Raw genomic sequence first — 18011 nt, forward strand, 5'->3', positions numbered from 1 at the left:
GATTGCCCACTACATAATGATACCTCAAAGTAAAAAGCCTGTTATTGGGACAAATCTCTGTCCACTATCTGATTTTGGAGCATGATAGGTATTTTAAAGCTCCACTGCTAATAATCAATTCAATGCCATGTCATTTAGGCTGTCTTTGGATATCTTAAATTTCTTCATGTATAATAGCAGTTGGAACAGGATAGTAAAATGTGACAACAGTAACCATATTAATAAAATATATAAATATAAAAGATAAAATATATAAGAAAATAAAGAGCTTACTGAATAATTGTATGTTTTTTTCACTGCGATATGTGAAAATAAAATGCCTTTGATATTTTTTCAGATGAAGTAGTCCTCACATTTCTACCAATATGAATAATTACCTCCTTCTTCATTAGTGGCATTAAATGAGGTACGGTAACTGTTAAAGCACATTCTTAATGATCAGATTATCTTTTACGTTCATCTGACTCACAAAGTACAACAGCCAAAGTTGTCAACGTTAAGCAATAATTTATTCAAGATCAAGTATTGCTGCCCTATATTTTCAGGGCACAGAATTAGTTTGAATTACACCAACTGTTGGACCAAAATTTCGGTTAAGTTTTGTTTTGAGATAGGTTTACTACCATTCTTTTTTTTTAAAATGTTAATGTAACTGTACAAACATGTGCCTTGCTAGTGAGACAGAATCTCACCAAATAGGAGAGGAATTTTTTTCATGCCCTGGCTTCAAGTTGGCTAATGACCGTGGTAGAGATCTTAAGTTGTACCTGGTAGAATCTATTTTGTTGACTGAAGATTGATGAATCTGAAAACTTACAGCATTTCCTTTATGATATAATTGATCTGCATCTGTTGCAGCCACTCTTCCATCATCTTTATATTCATTAGGTTTTGCAGGTTATTTAATGTTTCTACTTAATTTTTCCTTTGAATCAATTATGCTTGGTCACATGGGACACCAGTTGCCATGGTGAAGATAGTTTTGAGTGTTGTCTGTACTGTGACTTTTGCTTGACCCAGAGTTTATTTTTACGTCTTTGATGATGTGCACATTTTTGAATCAAATAAACTTTAGTCACAAGCTACTTTTGAAAGAATTCTCTATGCAAGTCCTTCTTTGGGTTGTGTAGTTTCTCTCTAGATCAGCAGAACTCTTTCTAGTTCCTGTAATGTTGTTATATATTCAGAAGTCACTTCATTTGTTTTTTTTATTTTGTTTGTAAGTCAAAAATGCTTCATAAAAAGTTGTGTTTGGGGTAGAGTTCCCACTATCTCAACAAGTCTTTTGCGCTCATACTTGGAAGAGTTTGTACACTACCCAGCAGGCAGTATCTTCTCATGTAGTCATATGTCTAAAGTGGCACCTTTTTCTCTTCATGCTGTTAGCAGTTATGGATCTTTCCAGTTTGTCTAACTGGTTGGACAAAGATCTAGGGAGCTACCAGACAAGTCTAGGTTCCCCAAGTCACCAGGTTTTCCAAAGTTTCCACATTTTTTCTCCTGCAAATGAGATGTTTATTCATGAATGAATGGCTGCCAGTTCAGCTTGCTTCCCAATTTTGTTGCCATCTCTGCCGTTACCACTCTGCTTTGTTGACCTCATGCTTTGGCATACTGTCTCTGTTCGCAGCTATCGTGGCTTTTGCTTTCTTGAACAATAGCTGTAATAAATGTATACATGTGTGTTCATATTACTAATACCTACTAGTACTCACTTGATGTGTATATTATAAGATCATGTGTGTATATCATATATGTAGCTGCTGATTGTAGCCGTGGTAGGATGGGCAAGGTTTCCTGAGCCGTCATTTCTGTGGACTGTGCAAGCCATGAGCATATAGAAATTCAGCTGTGACTTGCAGGGGTGCTAAAGCATCTCCCTGAAGGAAGGGCTTTCCCCAGCAGGAGGAAGGCTGACAGACAGAGCAGGTCACGTTTAGGGCTGGAAGAGACGACTTGTGGTGAGATGCCTGGTTCCTTGCAGAAGGGCCATCCTCTCCCCATCAGTTATGGGGTGAGATGCCTGGTTCCTTGCAGAAGGGCCATCCCCTCCCCTCTCCTCTCCTCCTTTTCCACACTGAAAGAAGTACATTGTGCTCAAGGACTTTTGGTAGGATGTGACACTTCTTCCACAGATGGGAGTAATTCAGTTTTTTTCAACTGTACTGTATGGTTTGTTCTTTGTAACTGATGTGCATGGAATGACAAATGCTATTCGTTTTCTCAGACAATCACTATTTTCTTATGTTAAGACCTACTTTGCTTCTGATTGTAAAGGGTATGACGTTTTTGTAATAACTAAAGCAGTAGTTTACAATTTACTGATAAAAGAGGAAAGCATTTGATGCATTTTAATAGTCAGGACAATGAAACACTTATTCAGCTATCAAAGATGAATCAAAATCATCCCTCTTGTCACATTCTGAGGACAGAACTGAGCTTGCAATAACTATCCTTTTTCTCTCTGCTTTTACACAGTTCTTATTCAGCTCGTTGAAGACATTGAATTCAGCCAGTGGCAATACTTAAATTAAAAGAAGCCCCAAGGAATATCAACTAACATTATTTTTCTTAATGCAGCTGTCTTTATAGTGTCCAAAACCCTCTGAGCTGTCTGTTTCAGGATCCTAGAGATAACTGAATGCCTGTGAAGGGTTTGCTCTGTGCAAGTGGGCTATTCCACCAGGGAATACTGCCTGGGAGCTGGGGGCGGTGGCAAGCCAACCAGAGGCGATGCTTTCACCCTCAAGGACACGGTCCTGCAGCAGTCAGACCAGAAAAGCTGAGCAATTCAGGAACAGCCAAGTCTCTAGCAATGAGGGAGATCCGAAGTCAAGCCAGGAAAGTTGGGACAGCAGTTCAGGTTTAGGGTCAGCAAAGTATCAGTCTGGGTTCAGTGATGCCCATAACATAGCTCAAAGGCCTGAGGTTTGAAGCGGCTCCCTGGCAAAGGCGGGAAGGGCCCTGGTGAGGCACTTCACAGCTCTTTCCCCGCAGCCTGGTGCAAGCCCCGGTGGCTGGTGGTGGCCAGGGCTGGCCACCAGCACGGGCAGCCGGTCTCCCTGGGCCGAGGCGGGGGGGAAGGGGGAACAGCCTCCTGGTGCACACAGGGTTTTGATCCAACATCTGTAATTGTGTAGCACAAAGTATGAAGGCTAGCTTTGGCGGATATATCATCAGGTGAGCAAGTTAGCCTTTAATCCTGAAAAACATGAATAGATTATCTGGAGCTAAACTCTGTAAGGTTAATTTAAATACAACCGAATTTTTGCCTGCTCTGCTTCCTTCTCGGTGTGAACAGCTACCCGAATCAACAAGGTGCTTCTATCACATTTTGCCTTAGCATTTTCTTTTGATATGCTTTCCTCTTAGGTATGCTATCTGACCTACATTGGAAAGTGTCGTTCCACTCTTGCGAGGCATATCAGCAAACTGTAACACAGAGGAAATTGTTAGAGATTTTTAAGGAGAAAAGAAATATCTTCTGTCTGCTCTTTCACTGTCAGCATTCATCTCCATTTTATCTATTTTTAAATCAATCACCCTAGTCCTCAGTTTCCCAGTCCTAAATATTTTATTTTGAGGATGTAATTTACTAACTCAAGAGCTCTTTCAAAAGCTTTCTAACTTGATTACTGTCATTTGGAACATCTGCCTGACAAACTTATGCATTAGCAGTTACTGAATGAAATGTGGTTTTCGACCCTCGGGAGATTCATAGATTTAATTCCAGGAATCCTTAATCCACGAGTGATTTTGCATTAACTAAAGAATTATCCCTTGCCTCCTGTTTCCTTAAAATTAGCAACTTTTTTTTTTTTTTTTTAATGGAATAACAGAACATAGGAGAAAGAAGAGCTCCAGAGAACAGATATTTTTAGCTAGAATCTATTGCCAGTGTCTTTGAGAGACCAGAACGAAGAGCCTTATCATCACTCCAGGTCTGGCAACACCTGTGCAATTAATAGATTATATTAATAACAGTGAAGCTGAGTGGCAATTGACCGATTTTGCAAACAGATACGTAAATGTGTCTGAAACATTTAGTAGTTACAAAACTGTTTCTTGAGTCAGGCTTTAGTGCTGTAGCATCCAAAGAAAAGTAAAAGACGAAAAAAGCTGAGCAAAAAAAAAAAAAAAAGGTGTTTTCTCTTTTCCTTAAAGTTCTTTGTCTTTTGGGGGTTTTCTACTACTAGGAGTAGGGTTTGTATGACTATTTGTTCAATGATGGACTGTAAAATGAATAATCATTGAAAGCTAGGAGTAAAAAATCACTAATTTGAACAGGATTTTATTAATAAAGAATAATGCAATGGAATATGCAGGGCCAGAATTATTCCCTGCATGTTTTCAGTGGGATCAACTGAATGGCATTGGCAATGTTACTAAGAGTTTCAATAGCTGAAATCCTTTCTCTTTTTCCTAATAAACCTCAGGGGTTACTTCAAAGTGGAATGATCATACGTGTTATTTGGGGCTTAGAAAAGGAAAGGCAAAGCAGAACCCCAGTGGTAACTGCAGGACTATGGCTTTAAGCCATTCATGTTGCTAGATGCAATACCCTATCCTCTATGACAATTCACAGTGCGAGAAGCTCTGCAATCAGGAACCCAGTTAGGGTTGTGATCAGTGGCACTGAGTCTAGTTGGAGACCTGTAACTAGCGGTGTTCCCCAGCAGTCAGTACTGGGTCCAGTCTTGTTCAACATATGCATCAATGACCTGGATGAGGGCACAGGGTGTACCCTCAGCAAGTTCGCTGATAACACAAAACTGGGAGGAGTGACTGACACACCTGCTGGAAAGCAGCGCTGCAGAGAGAGACCTGGGAGTCATGGTGGACAACAAGTTAACCATGAGGCAGCAATGTGCCCTGGTGGCCAAGAAGGCCAATGGCATCCTGGGGTGCATTAAAAAGAGCATGGCCAGCAGGTCAAGGGAGATTCTCCTCCCCCTCTACTCTGCCCTGGTGAGGCCACATCTGGAGTACTGTGTGCAGTTCTGGACTCCCCGGTTCAAGAAAGACTGGGAACTACTGGAGAGTCCAGTGGAGGGCTACAAAGGAGCACCTCTCTTATGAGGGAAAGCTGAGAGACCTGGGTCTGTTTAGCCTGGAGAAGACAGAGGGGATGTTATCAATGCTTATAAATATCTAAAGGGTGGGCATCAAGAGGATGGGGCCAGAGTCTTTTCAGTGGTGCGCAGCGACAGGAGAAGGGGCAATGGTCACAAACTGGAACACAGGAAATTCCATCTCAACATGAGGAAAAACTTTACTTTGAGGGTAACAGAGCACTGGAACAGGCTGCCCAGGGAGCCTGTGGAGTGTACTTCTCTGGAGATATTCAAAACCCACCTAGATGTGTTCCTGTCCAACCTGCTCTTGGTGAACCTGCTTTGGCAGGGGGGTTGGACTAGATGATCTCCAAAGTTCCCTTCCAATGGCTACCTTTCTGTGATTCTGTGATGACCAGCAGCTGCCAAATGCACGAATTAGCAGTTGTAATACAAATTCTAATGTTCAGAAAAACTTGTGGTAAGATTAAAAAAGCCTGCAGTTTTGGAAACTGGACATATATTTTTCAAATAACTGCTGCTGGGTGACTCCAGCCTTAGTGTCACAGCAAATATATAATTCTCTTGCAGCTCAAGAAACATCCATGTAGAACTATTTTTTCAACAGAATGACATACAAATGAGTCACACATTTGTGTTTTAGTATTTTATTAAATGCAGCAGGCCTTATGCTATCTAGCATATTCCTGCAGTTGATTTCAGTGTTTCAAGTTCCTGCTGGCTCCTGTGCTGAGAATACCTAACAGCTTTATTTATTAAACATTGACAGGATGGTGGTGACATAAGGCAGGATACTGTGATTTACGGGATGGAGAAAGAATGATTTCCATTTAAATCCTGTAGATCCCTGAATATACTGGTTCTGAACGTAAGTGTGGGAATTGCCAACAGAACATATACAGTGCAGGGTACACGAGGGTAATTGTTATCTACTGCCTGGCTGCATAAATCTCAAAAAGCTATTGGTAATTCACTGATGGTCCTCATTCAGTTCTGAAAACTGTTTTTCTCTAGAAACAGTTTTTAGAACCTCCTTTTCTGACAGTGGTCTTTGTCTACCAAAGCAAGGCAGAGATTATCTCAACTGGGCCATATCTTGTCTAAGAAGAGCAATACTTGTACTGAACATCATATAGAGAGGGTCACAAAAAATACAGACTATAGGATAAACATTTTAGTTAGGGAGGGCTTCTTTTCGTTTAATGTTATGATCCAGCTGAACAAGGTGAGTGATCTCAAAAGTATTTGACAATATTTTGCTTTCTGGTGTGCCAGATTTCTCTAAAGAAATTTAGTTTTCATATAGCACAAGAGGAAGCCAAAAGGTCTTTCAAAATAATCTGTACCTCTGGAAAAAACTTACTACCTCAAGCTAGTTTAGAATATACCTGACAAATGGCACAGGGACTCCTCATTGTAGCAGAGATATGCCAGTATAAAAACGGACTAAGACAATTGTGAGTCATACTTAATGATGTTTTTGAACTAGGAATTTCCCAACAAAACCAGTTTGTTAATGGCAGATTACAGGTATTTGGGTAGATGTAAGCTTCTCTTCACGAAAATTGGATTTTTGTGGCCAGCAAAATGGAAATGGAGTCATATTGCTTATCCTTCAAAAGAGGTTTTCCTCCTCTTACGACAGAATATGGCTTTGTTACTGCCATGATATATGAGTGATTACAGTGCTTTCACATGCCATCAATAAATAATTTCCTCTCCTATCTTTAATTTATAATTCTAATTAAATGCTTGGATAGAAACTGAGCTGAATACGTATGACTATCTTTTTGCTGACAATCTGTAGAATTACAAGGATTTGCAAAAAAATTTGTTTTTGTGTAATTCCAGGAGAGAGTTCAAATATCTCTGTGCTCCCAGCAAATGAGAATTAGATTCCTACGTGCTGGCAGGAGACGGATTTAAGACATAATCCCCTTCTCACTGTTCCCCACTAGTTGATATAGACAGTTCTTGCTGTTTGAGCTGACTTTTATGGATCCTATTCTCAGGCATATAACTCTCCCCTCAGATTTTTTTAAGGTGCTGTCATCCAACGTGATGTCTGTGAATTTCACGAAGCATTTGAGCCCTTCAGCTAGGCACTGAAACAATGCCTGTAGCAATTCTATTTCCTTCAGCTATTCAGCTTCAAAGATGAGCAACATTTGCTTCTAAGCATGATGGCTTCAAATGACACAGGAACTTAGATCTCTTTTGGGTTTTGGAGAGGGAGAGATAGATACTTTTATATATATATATAAATAAAGGTATATTTGTAAAGATACAGATATGCTTAAAACAATGAAAAAGGTGGTAAAGATGGAAGGTCATAAGTGGAACGGCTCCGAGTAGTAGGACTTCAAAATGTGCTGCCCCCTTGAAATTTAACCTGGACTTTTGCAAAATGATAGTCTCTTAGTCTTTCTGTATCCAAGATTTTGACTTGGATTACTACAGAAATAACGATCCACTTAGAAATCTGGAGTAGAGTCCGAATTTTCACAGCTGATGTTTTCACTCTTGTTTTTTTAAAGAATTTTTGCAGGCTAAGGGCTTCATCCCACTTTCTTATGAAACCTGACATAGCCAGGAGTAGGTGCTGGTCTCTACCAGAAAATGGTAAGGGATCTGAAACCTTTTCCTTCCTCCCTGTATTTTACTCTGATTCCCTAAATAGCAGTGGTTAATTTGGGATACACTGTGTTTACTGCCATTTGCAGTTTCTTTAACAACATTATTTTAAAAAAATGTAGGAAAGGTATAAAAATTTTACACCATGAAATGCACCTAATGGAGAGGTGTCTTTTTCATCTACACACATGCTGTTCATTTAATTAGAACTACAATAGAATTATACTATAGAAGTATTGAATTTCATTGTAATGTTAGTGAAGTGGAAAGCAATCTACAGTTCCTGCATGCTGTTTTTAGGAGCTGACAGACATAAATAACTTAATTTTAAAGCTCTACTTTGACATTTGAATTAATGACATCGTTAGTTTTTTTTTTTTTTTTTTCCCCCGCATTCAGTAAAGGTGATAGCCGGTAGTTTTACTTTATGAAAAAGTTAAATGTCAGAAGACCATTTTGATGTTTGTGTCAGTTTTGCTGTCTATGTATATTCTTAACTTACTGAGAAGCCGTATCATTCGGCTATAACTGAAATATAGATCTGAGAGGGCTCTAATTTACTAATGCAAATGTGTTTGTGTAGCATCCTGTTCCTATGTACCTTTAGGACGAGAAGATGGTAGAATGAGCTAATGCTCAGGCATTCCTTTCCAGAGATCTATATTCAAATTCATGCTTTTACAACACCAGTAAAAATGAATCCTCATACATGGAGAGTACAGTTTGGAACAAATTAATCCCTCTTCACAGTTTGCTCACAAGCTAGGTATAACTGGTATAACACAGGTGTTTCAGCCTGAGCTGGAAAAGCTGTGTAGAAAAGCATGTCCAGTGCAAAAAAAAACCAAAAAAAACCAAACCCCCAAAAAGCAGTACTATAGAAGTCTTTTACCATTAAAGTGCAGCCCACGCAGTGGAGAAAACTATTAGCATATAATAGAAGACAGGTGTGCTCATACATTGTCAGAAGAGTACTGCAAGGTGCCTAGTAGCAATACCTTTAGAAAAACTCCCACATTTTGCAAATACCTGGGTAGCTAGTTTAATGATCCCATAGCCACGTATATTTTATTGAATTATGTTGGCATTCAGTCCCATTTTTCAAAATTAGTGCAGTTATGTCCTGCATTTGGAGAAAAAATTAAGTCATTCACCAGGTTTCCAAAGGCAGCTATCTGGTAAAGTCTGTGTGTTTAATTTCTGTGCTTTCAGTGAGGCCATGAACCTAACTACTCCAACTTTTAAAAAAACAAAACCAACCTGAGTACATGTTCACATATCTAGTATAAAAATGTGTCCAGAATACTAAATTCAGTGACTCATTATTGGGTCCAACAGAATTCCCATCTAAGATGACCAGTTTCAGCATTAGTATGCTCTGTTCCTAACTTACTATTACCATTTTTTTTTAAATTAAGCATGCAAGTATATTTTGTTATTAGCAAGAAGAAAGGAATGAATGAGAAAGGAAGAATAAAAAGAAAATTGAATGGAAATTGTGCTAATGAGTACATGTTTTTCTTGAATCACAAGTAACACTCTGGTTGGCATTACTCACAAAGTCATCATTTAGTTTCTCTGACATCCACCATCCTGTACATGAACCTTTTGTCTTTACATATGTATTTGTTTAGGTTGGGTAACTTTAATCAGAAAATACTATCTTAATGCCCATGAACGCTTTCATTTTTAAAACTGTAAAGATTTGCACCTGTATATAACTATTTGATTAATTAATGTTAACATAAATAGTGTCAGAGTTTGCCAATTACAGATACCTTCTATGTAAACTAGATTAAATGAGCTGGTCTGATTTTGAAACCAGGGAGTCTATTTTGGCCATGTGTAGTTAACAAAGATGTGCAAATACCTGGCAAAACCAGATAAGGAATAGATTTTACCAGGCAAATAACTGTATACCAAAATAAGTTTTCTGGTTTTGGATCAAATCTACTTTTTTAGACAGTATTTTTAAACCAAAGATATGTCCATCTGTACAGGAAGCACAGTAAAAGACTGTCAGCTCCGTTTGTCTGTATGCAGCAGGTTGCACTGAATGAGCAGGACTCTTTTCATAGTAGAATTCCAATCAAGGCATTCACTCTTTTCTTGCAAAATATGCTTCAAATTATTGAGTAATTGCGTGCTCAGCACTCAACTTGTAACATTCTTTTTTTTTTTCCTTGCTTTTTTTTGGTGTTTTTGTTGTTTGTTTGTTTGTTTGTTTTTTGTTTGTTTTCTTTTTTAAGTGAACTGAGCCATTTAGTTGAGTTCTGAGCCCAGAATCACCACAAAGAGCAACGTACCAGACTTGTTCAGTCCTATACTGGTAACACTGTTCATACATACTGGCAAGAACTATTAGTTTTGTCAGCATAGCAGTATCAGTTACCTGAAGCAAAGGGGACAACCACAACGATAACAAGTGTTTCTTTGCCAGTCTCTAAGTGCCCTTTTTATAAGTAAGAATTATTCCTGTATATGGTACAGCTGACACAATGCACAAACCCCCACTTCTAATGCAGGACTATGTAATAACAGGAACCATGCAAACCTCATGGTGCCCGGAAAAGCTCCAGATGGAAATAGGTCAGTGTATCTCCAGCTGAAAGGCATCAATTAAGACTGCTTTGTTATATTGCAAAAGCAAAGCCTGACTGTTTGATATGAACTGTGTCTGATACAGTCTTTGGAGAAACTGAATGAAGACTATTTTGGTAAAAGATTCTCAGACTGTGGAGAACTTGTGGGTTTGCTAGGGATACAGGGATTTCATTTCACTCTGATAATGACCTCGTTTATTTAAAACTAACATTGCCATCTATATCATATAATCTATTGCCTAATTAAGGGTATAATGTATAAGGTATTATGTCCTGAATACCAGGACGCAATCTGATGATCTTCTGATGTTACCTTTATGGCAAAATTAATTATCTGACTATGCTGTCAGCTACTGGCAGTACTTCTAATAATATACATCACACTAAATTTGTTCCTAAAATTATTACTATTCATGTGCAGCTTTCTTTGTCTGTCTACTGAATCTTTGCATCTAGTTTTACAGTAAATAGCATACTTTGAGACAGTAAATTTTAAACAGAAGAACATTATTTGCTTGAAATTAGGTTTGACTTAATGAGTAAGTTTCATAAATACTGGTATGTGTCTTATAATTTCTTTTGCGTGTGAGAATGCACAGTAGAAAATATTTTCTTTATGTCATCTGCAGGGAATTTGTAGGTCAATTGAAATACATTCTTCATGGTGTCTGTTACAGGTATGGGAATGCTGGTGGGAGTGTGAGAGAGTTTAGATGCTTTATCTCTTGAAAAGCTGTATCTGCCTGATGGGTGACGGTGATACAATTCAGCCCACGATCTGCTTAGGAACTTTGTATTTTCTTAGTTTCCTGGAGATCCTGAGAAAGATTTATGAAAACTAATCCAGACTGTAACTGTATTAACTGTACCAGATTCACTAGGACAAGAGTGTGGATATGAGTTTACCCTCACAGAATTTTACCCTCCCTAAACAAGAATCCCAACCTAATTTTTTTAAAATAAACATTTCTTTCATCATCCACCATCCCCAGTTGCAGAGGAAAACTTCACGATGCTAAATCTCATAAACAATTACCCTTATTTATTTCAATCTCTCTCTCTCTTTTTTTTTTTTAATATGTGAGGTTAGCAGTGCAGCTCTCCATCCACACCCCAGCTGCTTCTTTACCCCTACTACGTGAAATGAAATGTCCCAATCAAATACTGGGGCATAATTTTGCAGTGACACTCAAGCACTCAGCTCTCAGCCATTCCACATGTTGATTTGGGTATGAGGGTAGGAAATGAACAGGTTGGTCCAAATATTTTCACATTCTGAAAGGAAGTCCCTTCCTGGTGTTTGACGTAAACATCATTGTCATTCAGCCTAACTTCAGTGCCAGTTCAACAATTTACATATCCATGGGAAATGTGACATTTTGCTGCAACATGCTTCAGTGCATCTGCTGGCACCTAACCTACTGGCTAAAAGAAAGAAAACTACTGGATCGAAAATAATATACTGTTTTCCCCTTAGGAAATACAAAGCCTGTGGTTCTGTAGATTTTCCCTTTATTATTTTCTTCATGTCATAAGCATCCCATCTCTTGAGATAGTGCATGGAACAGGACTCTTTTACTAGCCTTTGAAAACAGGCAGATTGCCCAGCCTGTCTTGGTTACACTGAGGAATACAGGGGATTAGCTCAAATTCTGTATTGCTCTAGTGGTCACAGCTGGGCAACAAACACCTGTCAGCTGCTCAAGCCAGCTAAATTGAAAGAGTCCTGCTGCTGCTGAAATACACTGCAGAGCTCAGAAACACCAATTGGCTGCCCTAGTAGTGGACAGACGATGAAAGTTAGTACACACGCAGTTTTCTTCCTCTAATGCTCTCTCCACCCTAACCACTCCACACAGAAACAATCTTCTGCATTTTAGGTACTTCACAAAATAAGCCACCAGAAAGGTGGCTTTTTTTTTTTTTTACAGAAAGGTATTCACTTCTTACCTTGCTTTTTTTTTTTTTTTTCATTTTTTTTATCCTCTTATTTCTGTTGCATCAAAGTGGTAGAACCTTTTCACTAATCATAAACAGTATCAATTATTGTAAAGCAAAATAAATAAAAAAAACGAATATGGTATTCAGAAATATAACCAAGCTATGAATCTTCATTTGTTTTTTACTGTGTCCTTGGTTTGGGTTTTTAAGGAAAATCTCTGAAAGTGATAATCAGAGAATCAAAAGTTTACACAAGTTCTAACGTTGTTAGATGAACAAAGTAGAAAGAAACAAGAAACAACTTTAAGTATGTTACATCCTACTCTATTATGAGAGCCTTGTTTAATACCAAAGTTATGACAGAAGAGAGACTTCTGATGCCCAGTGTTGAAAAGAGTTGCTCTTTCAGTATCCTATGATAATGCTTCCATCTGATCAAAGCTGGCATCACAATCCATTAGAGGGGGACACTGTGCAAGCAGTGTATCAAAACACGCTACAAAACAAGCTTCACCCAATCAGACTTAAATTGAGACAGAACAGAATTTGGTTTAAATAGTCATATACTTTATTTTAAAACTTTTAAAAAGCAATGCATTAGAGCATACAATTTAGAATTTTAAAATTTCTGCTATATTTTATACTCATAAAATACTAATCTCTGCCAGTCATTAATAAGAGTAAGGAAGCTATTTGTTAGTCAATATGCATGACAAAGTGCTGTAATAATCCTTTTTATGCTATATAAATGATTTTCCCCATTAAGTGAGCACATTTTCTCTGCCTATTGTCGATCTGCTGCTAAACATTTCACAAAAGTTTGCTGTCTTCCGAATCTGACACTCCAAACAACCAGTTTAACAAATGAAAGAGCATGATTATGACAAAAAAATCTCAGCAGTGATGGTAGTATAAACCTCTTAGTTTTGAGTTTGTTTGGACGGCTTTCTTTGGCTTCACTCTCTCTCACTTTATGGTCCATCAAAAAAGTCCTCTGCAGAAGAGTTTTTTCTTTCAACCGCTGTCAAATATTTAATTCTGAAAATATATATCCCCAAGTATATATTAAATGTAAACTACATTTAAAAAATATGTTACTGGCATATTTTCACTCTCTAGAAGCAACAACTTGTGTCACGGTATCTTTTTATGTTGAATCTTTTTATACTGTTCCACACCACATATCATTCATATTAATTTATCACTAAGCAAAACTACCAGACTCAGCATTTAAATTCCAAAATTAAGATAACATAGATTTCAGTCATGTTTTACAGGTCATTTACTTAGAAACTGGTCTTAAGTGGTAAAAAATGATTAGTGAACAATAGTGATCAAGTGAGGAAAGACACAAGACATATCTGAAGTATATCAAGTATATAAAATATTAGTCTGGATAACTACATATAAAGACAGGTAATCAATGCTACTGTTTTCTCATACAGTAGCTCGTATAGACTGTCCCTTAATAGCCTATTATTAGGTTAATTAAAGTTTCATCTTTCCAGATAAGATCATCTCATGTACTTCTTTGGTTAACAAGACATATGCTTTCTTAGAATTATCTAAAAAATAGAGAGGATCAGTAATTGTAGATGGATTAAAACCTTCATCCACCAGTCGAAATTTTTGTTGTTTGAATGTTCCAGTCATTTCCATTTTTTCCTATTGAAGAGAGAAAGATTTGTTATTCAATACAAGAGCTTCTTTTCTTTCCTCACATTCACATTTGTTTTTGAAAATCTTACCTGATATGAAGTTAATACTGTTTATTCTCATTATGCTGGAAAACTAGAACTTTTGCTTCTGGGTGTTGCCGTGGACCAACACCCAGAGACATGGTGGAAAAAAGTTACAGCCCATTGCTTTCTGTATTGCTGTGCAGTGTCTCATCACAGTGTCTCATTTGGTGTAGCCCCAGCCTGCCTGAGACAATCTAGTTTCTTCGTTTGTGCACCATCTAAAACTACACTAAAGAATCTGAGAGTAAAAACTGTCATTATCAAGAACTTCTTCCTGATAAAACTCTCAAAATTCTCTCTATCTATGATTATTGTCACCTTAAATAAACAGTTGAAAGAATCACATACTAAATCAGCCATACTCATATTCAGCCAGATCCAAATAAAGGTGGATCTTTGCCATATATTTTATGTTTTCAAGCTTCTTTTCCATGTCACTGTGTCCCTTGGAAAAAGTAGTGGGAGGAATCTCTAGTGAGACTCTTTTCTCTATCCTCCCTACTGCTTCTCAGCCCCACTTTATGACCTCTCTACATTATCTTCTCTTCTGTCTTTACATTGCTATATATATGCAAACAATCTCTGAAAATGAAAAACTAAGTATTATCTCCAACAACTCAAAGCTATTCTGTCTACTCCAGATCCCCTTCCAGATTGTATCTACCTGCTTTTGTTGGTATAAGAAGCATTCTGACATCTTCTAAAGTACAATTTCATATCAGATAAAGCTCAATAGGTTTTTAAATTTTTCCCTTGAAGTTCCGCCCACTACCTTCTTTCTTGGTTAATGACAGCAGTACCAAGAACAATTAATCTGTAATCCAAGCGTTTAAATTCTAATCAAAGTTCCACATATTCAATACCCAGGCTACCTCCAAGATTCAGATTCCTTCTGCCCAGCATAAAGGGTTTTTTATACCCCTGTATAGCAATAAATCTAGACTAGGTTCTCATCATTTTGTAAACTGACTACTGCAACATTCTCAAGTGTAATCTTGCTTGCTTGTACCAGAATGCTGCTGCAAAGGGTATCTTCCTGGACTTAAGAGATATATGTATATATATACACACACATATATTTCAATTTCAAGGTCTTTCATTCACAGAATTCACAGAATTGTTAGGGTTGGAAGGGACCTCTGGAGATCATCTAGTCCAACCCTCCTGCCAGAGCAGGGTCACCTACAGCATGTTACACAGGACAGCGTCCAGGCGGGTTTTGAATGTCTCCAGAGTGGGAGACCCCACCACCTCTCTGGAAAAAAGACTACTCCCATCCCCCTGGCATCCTCCCATTAAGTATTTGTATGTATTAATAAGATCCCCCCTCAATCTTCTTTTCTCTAGACTAAAGAGACCCAAGTCCCTCAGCCTTTCCTCATAAGAAAGGTGCTCCAGTCCCCTAATCATCTTTGTTGCCCTTTGCTGGACCCTCTCCAGCAGTTCCCTGTCTTTCTTGAACTGGGGAGCCCAGAACTGGACACAGTACTCCAGATGCGGTCTCACCAGGGCAGAGTAGAGGGGGAGGATGACCTCCCTCGACCTGCTGGCCACACTCTTCTTGATGCACCCCAGGATGCCATTCGCCTTCTTGGCCGCCAGGGCACATTGCTGGCTCATGGTCATCCTGTTGTCCACCAGGACTCCCAGGTCCCTCTCCACAGAGCTGCTCTCCAGGAGGTCAGCCCCCAACCTGTACTGGTGCATGGGGTTATTCCTCCCCAGGTGCAGTACCCTACACTTACCCTTGTTGAACTTCATAAGGTTTCTTTCTGCCCAACTCTCCAGCCTGGCGAGGTCACGCTGTAAGGCAGCACAGCCTTCTGGCGTGTCAGCCACTCCTCCCAGTTTTGTGTCATCAGCAAACTTGCTGATGGTACACTCTATCCCTTCATCCAGATCATTGATGAATATGTTGAACAAAACTGGGCCCAGTACTGACCCCTGAGGGACACCACTTGTTACTAACCTCCAACTAGACTCTGCGCCACTAACCACAACCCTCTGAGCTCTATCTGTGAGCCAGTTCTCAATCCACCTCACCGTCCATTCATCTAAGCCACACTTCCTAAGCTTTCCTGTGAGGATGATGTGGGAGACAGTGTCGAAAGCCTTGCCAAAGTCAAGGTAGACAACATCCACTGCCCTCCCCTCATCCACCCATCTAGTTACTTTGTCATAGAAGGCTATCAGATTAGTCAGACATGACTTCCCCTTGGTGAATCCATGTTGACTACTTCTGATAATCTTCTTTTCATCCAGGTGCTTTGAGATGACTCCCAGAACAAGCTGCTCCATCATCTTCCCAGGGATGGAGGTGAGGCTGACCGGCCTGTAGTTTCCCGGGTCATCCTTCCTGCCCTTTTTGAAGACTGGAGTGACATTGGCTATCCTCCAGTCCTCAGGCACCTCACCTGTCCTCCAGGACCTTTCAAAGATAATGGAGAGAGGCCCAGCAATGACTTCCCCCAGCTCCCTCAGCACACGAGGGTGCATCCCATCAGGCCCCATGGATTTATGTATATCCAATTTATCTAACTGATCTTTAACGTGTTCCTTGTTAACCAAGGGATAGTCTTGTTTCCCCCAGACTTTCTCTGTTACCTGCAAAGTCTGGGTCTCACAAGGACTGGCCCGAACAGTGAAGACAGAAGCAAAGAAGGCATTTAGCAACTCCGCCTTCTCTGCATCATCCGTCACCACAGCACCTGTCTCATTCAACAACGGGCCCACATTTTCCCTAGTTTTCCTTTTGTCTCCTATATACTTAAAGAAACCCTTCCTGTTGGCCTTGACATCCCTCGCCAGGTTCAATTCCAAGGCTGCCTTGGCTTTCCTTGTTTCCTCCCTGCATACCCTGACAGCATTCTTGTATTCCTCCCAAGCAGTCAGCCCCTTCTTCCACCTATTGTAAACTCCCTTCTTCCACCTGAGCCTTTTCAGAAGGTCCCTGCTCAGCCATGCAGGTCTCCTTCTCCCCTTGCCTGATTTCTTTCTCTTTGGGATGTAGCCACTTTCTTTTCCGCTCTTTATTCTGAATCAGTATTCAATCTCTGATCAGCCCAGGGAATTAACTTCCATGACTTATCTTCTCTTTTCAAACAATGATTACTTTTTTCATCTTCTCCTCAGACTTAGGAGACTTCCTTCATCAACAGCTTCGGAAACATTTTTCTGTTTGCCTTTGTCATGATGTTTTCAAAACACTTATCGGAAATGAAGGTGCTCATCAGACTTCACATACCATGATGATCAGTATTCTGTGTTTTCTATACTCTCCCATTTTTTTCTAGCCATATCTAGTCCATTGTATTACATTTACATTTTTAACTCTTTGGGGGAGGGACTATTTTTTTCCCAAATTGGACAGTACTAGTACACAAATAGGGATGACTTTGATGATTATGGTGGAGACAATAATAATGCATGTTTTAATTCACCTTTTCAATTTACCTAGTACCTTTTAAAATGCTTTAATGTCATTACATTACACAGCAAATAACATTTCATTTATTGTGCACAACCAGTGTCTGCTTTAGCTCTACTTCTCTATTCTCTCATTTCCACTGAATAAAATGGATTTTAGATTGTTTCCTCCGGATGCCATTGTTCATATTTTACTAATCTGAATCTTTTTGTTTTTCCCATGTTCATGCTTCTAATCCCCCTAAATCCTTTTGTATGATCTCTATCCTTACTTATTTGTACAATTCCTCCCATTTTAACATAATCTGCAAATTTTATTGACTTTTTATGTAATTCCTTTCCCAGGACCCTATTAATGAAGACAGCAAATAGGACCCGTTCTAAAACTAATCAAGTGATATATGAACAAGCACCTTCTGTTACTCATTTAGCCACCTCTGTGTTTAAATGATGTAGATGTTTGTATGCACTGTGCAATAATGCAGCTTACCTGGACTCTTAAAAAAAGAGGACAAGCATAACTTGGTAGATAGGTCACTACTTGCTTATACATTTGTTTCAAATCTAATGTTGTATTCTGCTTTAAAATA

At 38.9% G+C, this 18011-nt stretch overlaps 1 protein-coding gene across 1 annotated transcript in view; it reads right to left on the reverse strand.

The window, feature by feature from the left end:
* Positions 1-13741: 13741 nt before the first annotated feature.
* The window catches only part of LOC104290588 (long-chain fatty acid transport protein 6-like), a 42424-nt gene continuing 38154 nt past the window's right edge, over positions 13742-18011 (reverse strand). Inside the window, 2 exon segments of the mRNA XM_009889700.1 lie at positions 13742-13918; positions 17912-18011. The exon segment at positions 17912-18011 is cut by the window's right edge and continues 11 nt beyond it. Coding sequence (XP_009888002.1) covers positions 13742-13918; positions 17912-18011 — 277 coding nt within the window.

Source organism: Charadrius vociferus, unplaced genomic scaffold (genome assembly GCF_000708025.1).
Source record: "Charadrius vociferus isolate BGI_N301 unplaced genomic scaffold, ASM70802v2 scaffold377, whole genome shotgun sequence".
NCBI classification, from domain to species: domain Eukaryota; kingdom Metazoa; phylum Chordata; class Aves; order Charadriiformes; family Charadriidae; genus Charadrius; species Charadrius vociferus.